At 35.6% G+C, this 18,878-nt stretch overlaps 1 protein-coding gene across 6 annotated transcripts in view; it reads right to left on the bottom strand.

Annotated features, from left to right (window-relative positions):
- PPIG (peptidylprolyl isomerase G) overlaps window positions 1-18,878 on the bottom strand; it is a 52,856-nt gene that overhangs the window by 9,837 nt on the left and 24,141 nt on the right. For all 6 annotated transcript variants that reach the window (XM_037140676.2, XM_037140679.2, XM_037140680.2 and 3 more), the window contains 5 exons: window positions 17,556-17,585; window positions 17,327-17,466; window positions 2,788-3,001; window positions 1,840-2,007; window positions 366-453 (listed from right to left, as the gene is read on the bottom strand). In XM_037140676.2, the coding sequence (XP_036996571.2) occupies window positions 366-453; window positions 1,840-2,007; window positions 2,788-3,001; window positions 17,327-17,466; window positions 17,556-17,585 (640 nt within the window). The remainder of the gene's footprint in view (window positions 1-365; window positions 454-1,839; window positions 2,008-2,787; window positions 3,002-17,326; window positions 17,467-17,555; window positions 17,586-18,878) is intronic.

Here is an 18,878-nt window from a genome sequence, read left to right as displayed (position 1 = left end):
AAATTCTGAAAACACAGTAGACATTTAAATTCTGATGAGGACAATCTAGTAAAGAGAAAGAGGATGAATTATAGTAAATTTTTACAAAGAATAGAGATATAATGGTCAGGAAGTAATAAGGGGACACAAGAAAGATCTTGATCTCATTTGACACCATGCACATGTAAAATCCAGGAACATTCCATGGATTTGCAGTTTGGAAGTACTAAAACAAGTTACTATCAAAAGAGAAGATAACAATTTAATATCCACATCTACTCTAAATTTTAGTTACTTATATGGTCTAACAATATTTAAGAAACAATCTAAAATTATTTTAAAATAAATATAATACTATTAAGGTTTATAGGAAAACAATGACCTACCCTTGGTCCTCTTCCTTTAATTTTCCTGCCAGATCTAGTAACTAAAAGTCGCCTCTGGTATGAAGCAGGCTGGGGGTTAGGTGGATTACTAGAAGGAAGTGAAAATTAAAATAAATTATTTTACAAAAATAAATCTGAGGAATATAGCTTTAATGATCTAAAGTAATAAATTTAAAATCTTATATATAATCAGTGGTTCTCAACCAGGTATGTTATCAATTCCTAGCAGGTATCTGGAAAAGTATGAGACCATTATTTTTTCACTGTCAATGACTAGACAGGGTGCTGTTGGTACTAAGTACCCAGGAGTCGGGATGCTGAAACCTTGTAATACACAAGGATGAAGAACTATTCTGCCCCCAAAATTCCAACTGTGTCCTGTTAAGAAACATTGTTGTATCATCACTACTAAAATGAAGTTAACTTGATAGTGCTAAGGAAAATCGATATAGAAGAGCTCAGAGTAGGCTATACGCTGTTGAGAAAATAAGTTTTAAAACTTATTCCAAAGTAGCCTATTTTCTTATCAAAAGTTGTTCATTGGTAATAAAATATACCAAAAAGTAATCAATGTGAATTAAGTAGAAACAAGGTAGTCTGAATTAAAAAGATGTTTATATCATAGAAAACTATTTCCAAATAATGAGTTAATATTGATTAGCATTAGCAATATCCATGTAAGTTATATTCAAGAAGTTTGTTCTTTTTTTTTTTTTTTTTAGTTATTTTTCAAGTACAGTTTTTTGTCTATTTTTCCCATCCCAGCCTCCCCTGCCCCTTGCTCCCCACCTCCCTCCCATTTCCTCCCCCAAGAAGTTTGTTCTTAAGTAGTGCATTTTTCCTTTAATATTCTCTTCCTTAGAAATATCCTTGCTTAATATATGAAGAAAAATAAAAGTCCAATCCATCAATACCAAAATAACTAAGATTCTTTTTACATTTTTACTGTATTATAAAACTAGGATTGCTCAGAACTTTATTACTTTTATAATGTATACCTGATCATAAATAAGAGAATTCAATCTTTTATGTAGAAAAAAATTTCAAGTATTTGAACATGATACCATTACCAAAATTTTGTAAACTGCAAAAAGAAAATAGCATTATTTTACCTATCAGAGAACTTAGAGCAGAACTTTTACTGGCTTAAAGTTTAATGTATACAACTACACAGTAAAACACTTATCTTGCTTTTAAGTGGAATTGGTTTAGAATTCTGCTTATCATTTTGGCATTTGCAGTGCTTTTTTTTCTCCAAAGAAAGTTTTACTCAAAACCTGTTTGAATTAAGTCAATTTATCCTTTTAGCTATGTGGTTAGCAAAAAGGAGCTTTATGAACATTATTCTATAAAAAGATTTCAGTCTTGGGAAAAAGTCACCAATTAAATTTTGCCTAAAATAAACACCTTTTAAGAAAAAAGAGATCATGGTAAAGCTTGTAGGGAACTCTACAAGATATACACATTCACATACCACTCTCTTTCTCTGTCTCTTTCTCTGTTTTTCCTTTCTTTTTCATCAGCTTTAGGAGGACTTTTTCTCATTAAAAATCTATTTTCAGGTATAGGAGGGATCTCTTCTGGACGGACAGTAGACTGGGGTTGTGCATCAAGATTTTCAGCCTCACTTTCACTAGACGCGCTTAGTAGAAACACAAAACAAGTTTCATTCAGTTATTAAGTGCCTACCCCAAATATCTGATTGCTGTTATTTCTTTCCTTTAAGATATTGATGTATATGCCATCCAGTAACCCCCAAGGATACAGTTACATGGGAAAGATGCAATTCATTCCTGTGACAAACTAACCAAAACTTAAAACAAAATGTTTCTATTGTCACATTCTCAAAAAATATTTCCCACTAAAATGGGTCCAAAATATGAAAATCCATGAGCAATGTACTATGATAAACTTATGATACTCTAAAATGCAGGTAAAGAAATTAGTTGCTTTAGAGGCAATAGGAATATAAAAACAAGCTTTACTACAAACACATTATTTCAGAAAAAAAGGAAAAAAACACAATGACATCTGCTTTCTATCCTTATGCCCTTAGAAGAGCAAAGGAAGTGCAAGACAAAAGAGCAAGAGAGACTGTGAGAGAAAATAAGGAACACAGTCATTGGTTTTCGATTACTCTCACTAATCCCATATTCCTCCCATAAATACAAACCTATAAAACCCAGAGCATAATTTCACTGAGATCAGACAAAATAAACTGAATAGTTTTGTTAAAAATGGAAATGAGTATGACTCAAATTTAATCTACTGATTGTAGAATATCAAAATGGTTTTATACTTCATGCTATAAAATATTTCTATTTTAATGTTCCCATAATTAATTGATCTAAAATCCAAACAGATTTATGTATAAACAGAGGGAATTAGAATATAACATTAGTGACAAAAATAAAATAAAGACCTTTTCTTGCTTTTCTTGCGCTTCTTCTTTTCTTTCTTGTGTTTTCGGGAATTTTTCCTGTGTTTCTTTTTTCTTTTTTTTGATTTCTCTTCAGAAGCACTTTCAGAATCAGAAGAATCAGAAGAAGACTGAGAATCACTTGAGCTATCTGAGTCACTGGATGATGATGAGGAGGATGATGATGATTTATGCCTTTTCTTTTCTTCTTTCTTAGCTTTCGTTAAAAAACAAAAAGGTTTTTTGGTCAACGCTTTTTAGATAAACTTTGTAAATGGAAAATTTATATTTTCTAAGTCTAGTATTTAACACCTAGCTCACCCACCTATTTGAATTGAGGAGTAAAGGAAAGGAGTCAAGAGTCAGGATTAGAATCTAGATCTCCAGGACTTCAGGTCAAGATGGAGGTGTAGGTAGACATGTTTCACCTCCTTCTGCAATCATAAGAACTAACCTCAAAACAAATAACACCCAAAACTCCCAGAATATCAAACTGTATGTAAGTCCAACAACTAAGGATTTAAAGACGCCACATTCATCTAGATGGGCAGGAAGGGCAGAGGTGCACAGTCAGGGTGGAGAGGCAAGGAGACACAATCTGGTGTGGAGAGGCAGTGGTGGTGGAACAGGCAGTCCCATATTCATGAGTGGTGGATAAAAATCAGGAGGGATAACTTGAAAATGAGCAATCCCAGCCCCAGGCCAGACCACACGGCCAGGATTCTAGTGCTGGGAAGATAAGGACCCACAATTTCTGGCTGTAAATACCAGTGGAGACAGTGGAGCAGAATAAACTGCCAGTTTCTTAGGAGAGTCCATTTCAAGGGCCTGCATGGACTTAGAGCACATGCAAACCTACCCACTCTGGGATATACCACCAGGGCAACAGCTGAAAGGGTACCAGTCATATACAGGAAGTGGGTGAAGTGACTAGAAGCAGGGTTGAGTGCCGGGTAAACCTCCAGAAGCCAGGCAGCAGTACTGTCCCCTCTCTAAAACCTCCCCCAACACAGAGCCACAAAGTGGTGCAGTGGGTCACCCTACCCTGGCAAATACTAAGGTTCTGCCCCATATAACTTAACAGATGTGCTAAGACAGGGGGTCAAAGCAGCTTTACCAAACACACAGAAACAAACACAGGGAGGCTGCCAAACAGAGGAGATAAAGAAATATGGCTCGAATGAAAGAAAGGAACAAAACCCCAGAAAAAGAACTAAATCTATCATATGCAGAGTTCAAAACACTGGTGATCTCCTAGGATGCTGAGAGACTCACTGAGTATGACAATAATATAAAGGAAGAAATGAAGGTTACACTAAATGAAATGAAGAAAAATCTACAGGAAACCAACAGTGAAGGGGAAAAGCTGGTATTCAAATAAATGATTGGAAATATAAAAAAGAAATAAATATTCAACCAGGTCAGAAAGAAGAACCAAGACTTCAAAAAATGAGGATAGTATAAGATAACCCTGGGACATCTCTAAAAGAGCCAACATCCAAATCATAGAGATGCCAGAAGAAGAGTGAGAGTAAGAAATCGAAAACTTATTTTGAAAAAAAGAATGAAAGAAAACTTCCCTAATTTGGTAAAGGAAATAGACAGCAAGTCCAAGAAACAGAGTCCCAAAGAAGTTGGACCCAAGGAAACATACACCAAGACACATCATAATTAAGTTACCAAAGATTAAAGGAGAGAATCTTAAAAGCAGCAAGAGAAAAGCAGACAGTTACCTATAAAGACATTCTTATAAGACTGTCAGCTGATTTCTCAAAAGACATTTTGCAGGCAAGAAGGCACTGGGCAAGAGGTACTTAAAGTAATGAAAGTCAAGGACCTACAAGCTAGATTATTCTACCTGGAAAGCTATCATTTAGAATCGAAGGGTAGATAAAGTGCTTCTCAGACAAAGTAAAGCTAAAGGAAATCACCACCAAGCCATTATTACATGAAATGTTAAAGTGACTTATTTAAGAAAAAAAGTTCAAAACTATGAACATTAAAATGGCAACAAATTCACAAGTGAATCTAAAAAAAAAAAACAAACGTAGTTAACAACCACAACAGGAAATAATCTAGATATGGCAATATTTGGAGGGTTATCAATGGGAAGGGGGAGGGGAGAGAATGGGGGAAAAAGTAAAGGGAACAAGAAGCTTAACTGGTAGGTACAGAACAGACTGGGGGATGATAAGAATAGTATAGGAAATAGAGAAGCCAAAGAACTTACATGTAGCACCTGAACTAAGGGGAAGGGACTGCTGGAAATAAGAGGGGATACCAGGCAGAAAGGGGCAAAAGGAGATAAATTGGGACAACTGTAAAGCATAATCAATAAAGTAGTTATTGATTATATAGTTAAAAAAAAATAAAAGAGAATCCGTATCTCCAGAATCATGGGCCAGAGCTGTATGCATTAAACTAATGAATTCTGGAAAAGTTAACAGGTAAATCTAAAACAATAAACTAATTTTAGAAAACATTTAGTATAGTTTTTTAAAAGCACAGAAATAACATTTAAGAGTCCCAGATCAAATCTTATAGTGTTTGACCTTTTCTTTTATCAAGACTGCAAGTCTCTGGAGGAGAGAAATAGAAGAAAACAACACTTTGCACAAATGTGGAAAGATAAGGAACATGATTCCATTAGCATGGGCTTATGTTTCCAGCTTATGCATTCTCCTAAGATTAAGAAATTCAGCTTTACTTGAAGAGAAGACTTACAACAGAGGGTGGTAATTTGCCAATGATTAATAACGATATTTTGAGGTGTCTACCCCAAAACTTTAAGAACTAGGCAAGTAATGAATAAGTGAAATCAACCAGGTATAATAAAACAGGAATTGGGGAAAGATATGACAAACTGGATAGAGCACAACTCATCTAAAGGTATTCTAATTCAAACCATGGTGGCCTTAAAATATAAATTCAAGCTAAAGATGGGAAACCATTGATATACAGATAGTTACTATAAACTGGAACACATCAACTACATTAGAATCTATCAGTTCCTAATGATATTGGTAGGTAAAATACAAAGCATTTATCCTTCTTTTCCTATCTGAACTCTACCACTGGCTAACTAAATAGATGAAGATGCTCTTTATCAAAAGTATTCCAGGAATAAATGTAGGAATCAGAGTTAGAATATCATCATTTCACAACTAACTGATCACCAATGGACATTGCAGAGCACAAAGACAACCTGTCTTATGTGACTTTGTGCTCCTATCAAAAGGAAATTAAAAAAAAAATCTAAACTTCATTCAATCAATTTTCTAGGACTACAGTTACATGAAATAGAAGTATAGAAAGAACACATTACAAAATATACAGGTACATCAAATAAAATCCAGTGTGTACAATACTGGAAAACACTACAGGACAAATGACTTAGGCTGATTAACAAATCTCAAGGAAAAATATAAAGGAAGATGGTGTTGACCTCTATTGAAAAAAACAACAAAAAGCCTTGTAAGACCAGCCCTAATGTTTGAACCTTATTTGGATTGAAATGTCAAAAAATTAACATCAGCCCTGGCTGGTATGGCTCAGTGTACTGAGTGCTGGCCTGTGAACCAAAGGGTTGCCGGTTCAATTCCCAGTCAAGGTACATACCTGGGTTTCATGCCAGGTTCCCCGGTGTGGAGCATGTGAGAGGCAACCACACATTGATGTTTCTCTCCCTCCCTTCCCCTCTGTCTAAAAATAAATAAATAAAACATTTAAAAAAATTAACATCAATGAAACAATCAGGAATTTGAGTACCGTGAGATTTTTATTTTTAGAAATGTGTGTGTAAGTATATGTTTTCATATTATTATGGTATTGGTTATTTTTAAAGCCATCTTTTAGAAATAATAAAATATTTAGCAATAAAATGTCATACCACGATTTGCTTCAACATAACAGAAAATAGAGAACTGGCCAGGAATAGGTAAAAAGAGACTGTCTATGAATTAATTTTTGAAGCTGGTTAATTCATATGGGTGTTTCATTGTTATACTGTTTTAATCACCTCTATATATGTTAATGTTTTCCACAACAGGCAAATCAAATAGAACTAGGAAAATATATCTTTGGACTAACTGTTGGCTTTCTGTTTACATGACTTAACTGAAAGGTTTAACAGCTAGTTTGTAATCTTTCCTTTCTTTAGCTCTAGGAGTACCTGAGGATTTGGCATTTGGCCAAATCATTCTTAACACTTAACTCAAAATTTACAGGTATGTACTAATTAACAATAAATGAGAATCTGGCTGAAGTCACTATATATTTGGTTAAGGACTTGTGGTTCACTGTGAAGATAGCTTTTCTAGTATCAATGACAAGCTGCTGCATTGAAGAATAGGAACAAGGTAAAAAAAAGTGAAGGGACCCAGAGGTAAAGGCTTCTTCAGTCAGTTGTGCTCAGGACAATGAATATGTCAAGTGTGAGATGCCTGAGACATACACAAGCTCTGCCTAGAATTTATGAGGTCTCCATAATGTTGCTCCTATACAAGCCATGCAGTTTTCTGTCCTGTATCATTTCTTAAAGGTAAATAAACTTACTGCTGAGTGAAGCTGATCTTGTCCCATGAGGTCAACTATTAATCTGAACGCAAGGCCACTGCTGCTGGTGAGGCAGAGTGGGTATGCAAATATAGATAACCTGAAATATCTACCTATATATACTAAAAACCTGAGGACATTAGGAGGGTAGGTGGGACTCAGACTTAAAGAAATCTAAGGGGAAGAAAATAAATTCATAGTGATTATGTATAACTCTAAATAAAAATACCTCAGATCACATAATATAAAAGTGAAATAAAAGTATTCCACATAAGTACAAAACATAGTTGTTAAATTTACTTGACAAATGCTTTACTCTATGATTAACAAAGTTTTACTCATCAGTCCAAACTTTTCTATTTATTTTGCATTGGGATTCTTTCCTATGAGAAATACCCTGCCATTTGTTTCTTTAAAAAGCAAGCCCATTCTCCCCACCAAATGTATTTCAAACAGCATTATTTAGTTTACACATTACTTGTCAAGAAAACATCTAAGTGAAGCAAAATATCACACTAATAATGGAAGTCTAGAAAGAGATTTTAACTATTTTTATGGTAATATAATCTGCCTGAGTATCATATGACAACTATAAAAGGAAAATAAACCACGTTTAAGAAAAGATGCATTGGAAGATAGCTTTGAAAGCGCTAAGGTTGAAGAGGTTCCCCCTTTTCAATATTTGTCAGCATTGTTTCATGTGCAAAATTTAATTTTCGTGCCCTTTTCTTATATATCTGCTTAGAAAAAAAAGAAATCGATCGAAAAGAAATGGTAGTAAAGAGCAGATGAGTAAAAAGGCAAAAATTAGAGACATGACATTATCGATATTATATATTCTATTAGTAGAATGTAGCTTTAGTTTCAAAATCTGTATTACCCTAAATTTAAAAATATGATTTAAGAACATTTTAAATCTAACTGAAATTTTATCTTTCTCAATGAACAAGTACGTTTAACTGATTAGTATCAGTTAGTATGTCCAACATGATGCCAAGACATGGAGAGAAAGAACTGTAGAGTATATGGGGAAGTTCCACAGAGAACTTTTTAAGACATGCAGTCTGCCCTCAGAGTTCACAATCTATTTGGAAAAATAAGGATGACAAGGGTGAATTGAATAGCAAACAGCATCAGAAAATATATGCTTGATAAATTTTCTAGAAACGGACTATAAATTGTACTTGAATTTAGGAGTATCGTCAATAAGGACAAAAGTAAAGAGGAAACGCTTTGCAAAACTAGTCACTTCTGTTACATAACGTATGTATTCCTATAAATTACTGTACAATGGAAAACTGCACAATAAAACCACATGGCTTATGAGAAAAATGGAACTGGGGCACAAAATTAAAAAAACTTCAGTGATACATTTTAAAAAAGACTAATAAAACTGCAGTAAAGTTTTACACGTTAGATGGGAAGGGAAGGGAAGGAAAGAAAGAGAGAGAGACAGACAGACAGATAGACAGACAGCAAGGTACTTTATTTGGAAAAAGACCTAGGGTTTGCTTACGGACGTGAACAGCAGTAAAGGCTGCAGCTTGTGAGTTACTGTAATGTAGTGGAAGAAGAGTGACCTGAAACCAGATGGGAAGTTTCAGCAAATTGTGCTTAGGTGTAACTCATCGTAAGTGATAAACTGAGGTAGCTTAATACATGTTTGAGGTGTGTGTGTATATGATTTTGGTGTATTCCTGTGGAGTTGTTCAGCTGGATATGATTTTCTGCATTCACACAGTATTTCTTATAGACAAAATCATGCACAAGCAAAGCTGAAATTTTTGTTATGTTCAAACTGTTTCCTAATGTATCAATCAGATGGAACAAATGTATGTTTTGGAAATAAGCACTGGGTATTATTAGAATCAGAAATAGGGTCAAGAAAAATTAGTGAGAATATCTGTAGAGTGGCTAGGAATCTCTGGAGCATGACATGGTAGTTTTCAATTTGCCTCCAATAGACCCTAGATTTCATCCTGGAGAACCAACTCAGAAATACCAATGGGTACATATTTTTAAAAGCCCCAAGAAAAGCTCTCTCCAGACAAAGGACTGGAAAACGAATGATTTAGCAGGACAAAAGAAAGTATTACCAATGCCTGCCCTACTCTAAGCAAACACAAGGAAAAGAAAGGATCACCTACTCCCTTTTGGTTATGCCAGCAGGGACGAGGTAGAGAACTTGAATTTCCAATACACACGTAATACTCCCCCCAGAGCCCTGCCAGAGTGATGTCAGTGGGCATCAAGGTGGAGGCCTATTCCTGGAATGGCAAATGGCATGGATTTCAGAAAGAAGGAAACTGAAGAAAGGGATTGTTTAAACATGTATGAAGTCTTGGGCAGACGCCCAAGTGAAACTGACCAAAAGTAATACAGCCAAAGGTTTGAGAATTAAACTATAGTGTTGAGTACATCAAGGTTTTTAGCAGGGCCACTGGGTAGCACATAAATGAAGCACACGAGAAACAGCACTCATTGCAAAGGCTCCGAAAACTGAATTATCACTGAAATCACAGTCCATACAAGTAGGCCAGGACCTACATGTTAAAACCAAATAAGGTGACTGCCTGATAAAATAGAAAATATAAACAGAATCCAGAGTCTTATAATACCCACAAAGTTCAAGATACAGAAAAAATAAAAATCACTAATAATACCAAGAACCAGGTAAATCACAACTTAGTAAGAAAAGACAATCAAAAAATGCCAACACCTAGAAGACTCAGATGTTAAAACTCACAAGGATTTAACGAAGCCATCTTAAAAATGCTTCAATATGCGCCCTCGCTGGTGTAGCTCAGTGGATTGAGCACGGGCCTGCGAACCACACGATTGTGGTTCGATTCCCAGTCAGGCCACGTGCGTGGGTTGTAGGCCAGTTCCCAACAGGGAATGCATGAGAGGCAACCATACATTGATATTTCTCTCCCTCTCTCCCTTCCTCTCTGAAGATAAATAAATATTTTTTAAAAATGCTTTAACACTTTTTAAGCAAATGCATAGAAGTAAAAAAAAGAAAAAAAAAGAAAAAAGAAAACCTTTCAGGAATAAAGAAGATATAAAGTATCAAATGGAAATTTTAGAAGTGAAACATAACAAAAATCTACTACACTTGGTCAGTGGAACAAGTTTATAGAAGAGTGGAGATGACACAGAAAAGTGTCAGTGAATAAGAAGACGAATAGAAATGATTTAACCCGAATATCAGAAATATATTTAAAAAAAAAAACAAAACAAAATATGAGCAGAGACTAAGCGTACTGTAGAATAATAAACAAAACATCAAACATTTGTCTGATCAGAATCTGAGAAGGAAAAATAGTTTGAAGCTGAAAAAAATAAAATAGAATGGTGGCAGAAAACTTCCCATGTTTGGCGCAATCTACAGACCTACATATCCAAGAGGCTAAGCAAACCTAAAAAAGGATAAATTTTAGGTAACCCACAAAATCAAATTTCTAAAAGCTAAATACAAAAAAATAAGTATACATATACATTGAAAACACAGGAACAGTTCAGTTACCTATAGGGGAACAATGATTTGGAAGACAAAACACTTCCCATTTGAAACTAGCGAGTCCAGAAGAAAGTGGCCTAACGTTTTCTTATGTGCTGAAAGAATGATTAACTCAGATTTTTACAACCAGTGAAAACTTCTATCAAAGGAAAGTGAATAAAGACATTTTAATAAAACTAAGATAATCTGTTACCAGCACACCTATCCTTAAAAAGTGACTAAGGAAAATTTTCTAAACAGAACAGAAATAACAGAAGGATTAAAATTTCAGAAAAGAACAGAATGAGTAAAAATGGAGGCAGGGAATAGCAGTTAGCAATAAGTTAATATAAAAATAATTATAAATAAGTTTTTAAGAAATGCTAACAACAATTACTTTAGAGAAATGAAAATTAAAACTAGCTTTTAAAAAACCTATTAGGCTGGCAAAGATTAACTAGTTTGATAATACATGGCTCTGAAAAGGGTACAAATTTATTTTCCTATATTCTAGTAGCAATATCTACCAAAATTACAAATGCATGACTCCTATAATCTGTTAAATAGCATTTCTAAAAATGTACCTTACATGATCAGCATTCACATACATGTGGAATGCTGCACAAAATTTGGGAATGGGAACTGATAGACAGAAATGGGGATAATTTTTATTGACTACTTTAATGCTTTTTAAATTTTGAACCAAATGAATTTATTAAATTTAAAAATACAGACTTCCACCAAGATGAAGGTGTAGGTAGAAGCACTGTACCTTCTTGCACAACCAAGTTTAAAAACAACAAAGTTTGAGCAACAAAAACACAGCCAAACAACAGAAAATTGAATTATACGGAAGTCTGACAACAATGAACCCTTCAGCCAAAACCTGTAAGAGGGGCAGAGCCAGCAGCAGAGCGGGGTCGGGCAGGAAAGATCCACCAGACCAACCCGGGCACACGACCCAGGTGTGCCAGCAGCCATGGGCGGATCCCAGGTGTGGAGTAGTGGGTGGACCCACTGAGGGCTGACCACGGTCACACATTTGCGTGCAGATACACCAGTGAAGAAGCGAGCGGTGAGAAAGACCGTGCAGGCCCCAGTGGCAGGAAGCAGCAGAGGAGACTGCCATTGTCCCTCTCTGACCCCACCCCCACATACAGCGTCACAAACCAGCGACCTGGGTGGCCCCGCCCTAGTGAACATCTAAGGTTCCACTCCTCATACGTAACAGGCACGAACAGATCAAAACATGGCTCAAGAACAACTCAGAGCCCTAGAGCCGATAAATCTAAGCAATGAAGAAATAGCCAAACTTTCAGATGCACAGTTCAAAACACTAGTGATCAGGATGCTCACAGAACTGGTTGATTTTAGTCACAAATTAGAGGAACATATGAAGGCTGAACTAATTGAAATGAAGGGAAACGCACAGGAAACCAATAGCAATGGAAAGGAAACTGGAAATCAAAGGAGTGGACCAGAAGGAGGAAAAAATGACCAAACAAAAGGATGAAGAAATGAGATTCCAAAAAAAGGAGAAGAGGCTTAGGAACCTCCAGGACATCTTTAAATGTTCCAACATCAGAATTATAGGGGTACCAGAAGGGGAAGACGAACAGCCACGAGTGGAAACCTTAGTTGAACAAATAATAAAGGAGAACTTTCCCAATCTGGCAAAGGAAACAGACTTCCAGGAAATCCAGGAAGATCAGAGAGTCCTCAAGAAGTTGGACCCAAGAAGGAACCCACCAAGGCACATCATCATAATATTAGCCAAGATTAAAATGAAGGAGAGAATCCTAGAAGCAGCAAGAGCTAAGGGGACAGTCACCTACAAAGTACTTCCCATCAGACTGTCAGCTGATTTCTCAAAAGAGACCTTACAGGCAAGAAGGGGCTGGAAAGAAGTATTCCAAGTCATGGAAGGCAAGGACCTATATCCAAGATTGATCTATCCAGCAAAGCTTTCATTTAGAATGGAAGGGCAGGTAAAGTGCTTCTCAGATAAGGTCAAGTTCAAGGAGTTCATCATCACCAAGCCCTTATTATATGAAATGTTAAAGGGACTGATCTAAGAAAAAGAAGATAAAAAAGATGAACAGTGAAAGGACAGCAAACTCACAGTTATTAACAAGCACATCTAAAACAAAAGCAAACTAAGAGGACAGCTAGATTAGGAGCAGAACCATAGAAATGAAGATCACATGGAGGGTTAACAACAGGGGAGTGGGAGAAGGAGAAGGGGGAGAAGGTACAGAAAATAAATAGCATAGATGATACGTAGAAAATAGATAAGGGGGAGAGCAAGAATAGTATGGGAAATATAGAATCTAAAGAACTTGAGACACGTGGTCATAAACTAAAGGGGGGAATGGTGGGGAAGGGGGTGTGCAGGGAGGAGGGGAATGAAGGGGGGAATAGAACAACTGTAATGGCATAATAAAATATATTAAAAAAAATAAATTTAAAAATACAAATCTTTAAACTTCAAAGTATGACAACTATTTCCACCCCTTCCTCCAAAAACCCTACCTCTCTGCCTAACCATTTATACAAAATCTATTTCAAAGTATCTTACAAGCATAAGTATCCTTAAGGCAAAATGAAACAGTACTAAAAGCAAAACCTCAATTAAAGTTAATTTAAATGGATGAAGAGGAACTATAAATGGTAACACTTTCAATTCTTGGGCTATTTTTGGTTAGTTTAGAATTTTGTAGTTTGCTTATCACTATGTAAAATAATTTCCCAAACCTGTTCACTTACCTTTGGCAAGGAGCTAGGGTAGGATGTGGTTCAATCTTGCTAATTAGGAATTGACTTTACTGACAGCAAACTCAACAACATTTTACTTGTAAAAATCTAAGGTAAGAAAATGTTGTCTGAAACCTATATAATTTTATTAACCAATGTAACCCCAATAAATTCAAAATAAATTAAAAAAAAAAAGAAAGAAAATGCTGCCTTACATTTTTGAGATCTATAGATTCTATACCAATGTATTTGTTTTTCTTTTTTTCTCCTTAGACAAGGGCATGCTCACTGATTTCAGAGGGGAAGGGAGGGAGAAAGAGACGGAGAGAAACATCAGTTGGTTGCCTTTCATTGGTGTCCTGACTGGGGACTGAACCTGCAACCTAAGCAAGCATATGCCCTTACTAGGAAACTAACCTGAGACTCTGTGGTTTGGGGGATGATGCCCAACCAACCGAGACACACAGGCCAGGGTATATACCAATGAATTTTGCATGAAACCTTTATAATAAGAAAACTTCTGGGAAATTATGAAAATAAATTTTGAAATAAAGAGAAGAAGTATCCCTAAAGTAGGTCTCCTTTAGGTATTTTTGTTCCACAGCACTGGTCTCCTCTTTTCAACAATTTCCTAGTACTTTCCAGTAAGAGTGCCATGACTACAACCCTCAATTTCTGAATAAATGGGAGTCTGACACCATAGAAACAACTCTGGTGTTCTCCACTGTGTCCCAAGTACAAGATTTACCAGCTGCTTCCTCTACTGTATTGTTCTTTCTGAACTGCCAAGCAAGCTGTTTCCCACCACATATGTGCAAAATTTCTGCTCATATAACTTTATTTATTGATGTGTTGCCACGATTCAGAACTAGTGCTTCTGTTGTACTCTGTAATATAGCAATGGCTTCGTCTCTTGTTCCATGGCCACAGTAGACAGGCCTCTCTTAACAACTGAACTCTGAAGAGAATAGCATGACTTGCTTTCATGCCAACTCTTGAAAACACAAGGAATGCCTTATTCTAGGTAGTGGTACCATTCTCTGGAGCTCTGTGTTCTACCCTCTACTACGTCCCTTGAAAGTCTCAGAGATGCAGCTTTTATTAGTCTCCAGTGTTCTACCTCAGCATCTATTGGAAGGTTCTTCTCTTTGACTCTGAACCTTCTCAAGCACATTCAAAAAGCCACAAAAAACAGAACTGCCAATCTTGCATCAGCAAAAGGGGGAAAGGCCCAAGAAGATTGCCAAGACTCACCAAGACTATTTACAGGTGGGCCCAGACAGTCAGATTTCTTCAGAAGTCTTTTTGTTTTCTTTCAGGAAGTTAGAAAAAGGAAAAAAAAAAAGATTCTGCATTTATTTCTTTTTAAATTGGGATGTTAATCTCTCAAACAAGGTTTTAAATGTAAGCTGACTATTCCCAATTTAAAGTACAAAAAAAGATTACATAGGTGCATGACAAAATCCATTCTGACCAACTGAAGGACTATGAAATAACAACAGTTGCCAAACTGTGTGATCTCAAACATAAAGATCTCTTCCTCTTTTCCACAGTGCTATCATGAATAGCACAGGCATGGGAGATATGGCTAGAAACAAATCTGACTTCTTCAGGAACTACTGGGCAGACACTAATAAAGGGCAAATCTTCCTTAACTGCTAAAACTGATTAAGGGCAAGGTATGTTTCTTTAACATGAATTTGAGGAACACGAACTAAGACACTACACCAACTTTCAGTACAACTTCCTGACCAGAATGCCATGGGCAAAATTAGCATCTATCTCTTCAGGTCAAAATAAGGGCACAAATAATAAAGAGTGGCATTCTCATCCTTTCAACAAATATTAAAACACTGACCTTTTAATACCCAAAGATTCACACTAACATTATGAGAGTCTATGATAACTATTTATGGTTTAAAATATAAGCTTTTTTTAGTACTTCAATATTTATTCTAAATAAACCACATAGTATTCTTAACTTTTTAATTTGTTTTCAGTCCTCACCTGAGGATTTCTTTATTGGTTTTAGGGGAAGAGAGAGGGAGAGAGGAAGGTTGGGGGGGAGAAGAAAAAGGGCGGGGAGAGAGAGAGACAGAGACACAGGTGTGAGAGAGTAACATCAAATCAGCTGCCTCCTGGAGATGCCTGGACTAGAAACTAAACCCCCCAACGTTTTGATATATGGAACAACACTCCAACCAACTGAACCACCAGGCGAGGACAGCATTCTTAACTTTTATAAGCAGAGAATGGATCCTAGCACAGTTACTGTAAAGACTACAAAATGTAAGAAGAAGGAAAAAAAAACCCACTAGCTGTTAGTAGAGAAAAAGATGAAGATTTCCTAGATGATATGGGAAAAAATATTATTTTAAAACAAAATATTCCAATCGTACAGACAACACTCTAAGAGTTAAATATCAGTAAGTTCAAGTTTTAAAATCTGCACACATTAATACAGATGGCTTCTTACTTTTCCCTTTTTAAAACAGTCATTAAGATACATGAATGTCTTATCACCTTGTTATATTCCTAAAACTCATATAATGTTAACTGTAACTGAAAAATAAATAGAAATGTAAAAAAAAAAAGAAAAAAAAATTTTAAAACAAATTTAAGATACTCAGCAAAGCCTCATTCTTTATGGAATTGTTGGAAACACAAGACATATATTATACCTGTTGTTTGTAAATAAGGAATAGCCAGAGTCATGAACACCAAGAAGTTATATACACAGTCCCATTATTAGCTGCAGCATATTCCTGCAGTGGTTTATGAGGTACATATTTGATATGACAGAGAAAAAAGGGAAATCATCAGAATCAAAATCAAATGCAGAGACAAAAAGTAAAAAATAAGACTTCTCTATGACCACCTTGGGTCTTTTAAAATTAAAACAAAACAAAATGTGTGTATTTCTAAATGTTACAGAGGAAATCAGTATACTCAAAACTTCAGAACAGAATGTTCTACTCAGGACAATTGTGAAAGAAATGTTAACGAACAATGACTTAGCAACATAACAGTAAGAAATCTAGATCTGGATGGAATCAGCATACTGGGGTTTAAGACCTAGTTCCCTGATGTGGTAAATATATCTTCATCTATAAAATAGGGGAAATAATATTAAAGGGCTACTCTGAGGATCACAAAATATTGCAGATGACTCTCACCTTTGTTAGTCATGAAAAACTAAGTACTGATCTTAGTGGTCCCTAGACCAGTAAGAATGCAAGAGCCAATTCAATATTTTATTGCTTTCTACACAATTTTAAAAGTAATCCCATTATTTTAGTGTCAGACCCAATTATCTGTAAGAACTATGAGTTACATAAACATGCCAGATACAATGTATGAAGGGGAAATAATTTATTCCCCTAAAGTTTCCTAGTCTGTTATTCTCTTCCATTGTCATCTTCTTTACACTGTCTCTTTCCTTAGAAAAGAATCTATTTCCATTCTATTTAGACAACTGACTTTCTTTTTTTTTTAAAGGTAGAAGCAGAACAAATTACTGTAAATTAGTAATAAGAAAAATTTACTTATTAAAAGTAAATTTTAATAAGTAAATGAAAGTATAAAGATAAAACATCTAAAAAATAAAAACGTGTTCAAAACACAAAAACCTCATATTTATATTCAGTTTAGTGTGACCCTTATGCCAACTATTTAGAGTGTCTACTTGTTGTGTACCCATAAGAATTATCCGAAATATGTACTTGCTCTTACCTTTCGACTTGGGAATCAGCTCTCCACAACTGAGTATCCGCACCTCAGCAAATGGTTTGCTAGCTGCATCTGTTTTCTGGTTTTCTATCTCCCTCACAACTTCTTGACCAGAAATCACTTGCCCAAAAACAACATGATGCCTAAGGAGTCAAGTAAAAGTGATTTTAAATAAAAGCTTCCTATTTTAATATTAATTTAAAGTAGATTATAAAATTAAAATAATCTTTACCCATCTAAATGAGGAGTTGGTTTCGTTGTTCTTTTGGAAATCATCAGACAGAAGGATAAAAACAAAGTCAGAGAAAAACAAAGTTAGCATCTCTAAAAAGGAAAAGAAAATAACTGCATTGGAAACAAAGTTGCAAACAAATCATATAACATGTTAACATAATAGACTCTCACTACATTAACCATAAGTAGAATAGAATGCAAGATGCTTTCTACATAATCAATTTTCAGAAACTTGTTCTGACTATAAACTACCTAAACATTGGGGAACACTTACATGTATTTAAAGTTAACATTTTGGTGTTATTTCTATCCAAACTAGGTTCTTACTGAATATTCAGGGTCATATAATGTTCTACTGTATGGATACACCAAAAGTTGCCAAACCATTCCACTAGTTTATGGGTTTAATAGTGTTTTTAATCTTAACATTCTAAACAGTTAAAGCACACATCATCTTCTGATGACCTTCACACACTTTCCGTTGAACCTGAAGTGAAATAATCCACATAGTATTTATAAATTATTAAATTACCTGCTAACATACTTAAACTTTTGGATACTTTTACATAAAAATCCAGATTACAGACCCTTTGGAAACCTGGAAGATGTGGCACCCAGCACATGGAAATAATTGGCCAGGCTGAGAATCCCTTTCTTCTTTCATATAGAGATTAACAGTTTAGTTTTTTGTCCCAACAGTCTTTACTTATGTTAAGTGCCTGAGATGTGCAGCCCTTTGAATTTATTCCCCTGACATAAAAGTAAATTTCATGCTGAAGATATTGATTAAAACTCTGAAGAAAACCCCAAGAAAGAAAAAGTAATTTTTTGAAAATGAAATAATTTTTTAAAATGTTTCTTTTCTCCACATCAGCCTTAAAAAGCTTTGTCATTAAGCCCTGGCTGGTGCAGCTCAGTGGATTGAGCACGGGCCTATGAACCAAGATTGCGGTTCGATTACCCTGTCAGGGCACATGCCTGGGTTGCAGGCCAGTTCCCAGCAGGGGCCAGTTCCAGCAGGGGATGCACCAGAAGCAACCATACATTAATATTTCTCTCCTTCCCTTCTAAATAAATAAATTTAAAAAATTTAAAAAAAAAAAAAAGCTTTGTCATTAAGAAGGCTGCTACCTGCTCTGGCTGGGGGTCTCAGTGGATTGAGTGCTGGCTGGTGAACGAAAGGTTCATGAGTTCAGTTCCCAATCAGGGGCACATGCCTGGGTTGCGGGCCAGGTTCCCAGTAGTAGGGGGAATGCAAGAGGCAACCACGCATTGATGTTTCCCTCCTTCTCTCTCTCTTGCTCTAAAAATAAATAAAATC

This window comes from Artibeus jamaicensis, unplaced genomic scaffold, assembly GCF_021234435.1.
Source record: "Artibeus jamaicensis isolate MK-2021 breed Jamaican fruit bat unplaced genomic scaffold, CSHL_Jam_final contig_391, whole genome shotgun sequence".
Taxonomy (NCBI): domain Eukaryota; kingdom Metazoa; phylum Chordata; class Mammalia; order Chiroptera; family Phyllostomidae; genus Artibeus; species Artibeus jamaicensis.
Note: the sequence above shows the minus strand (reverse complement) of the source record. Positions and strands in the feature narration are given on the sequence as shown.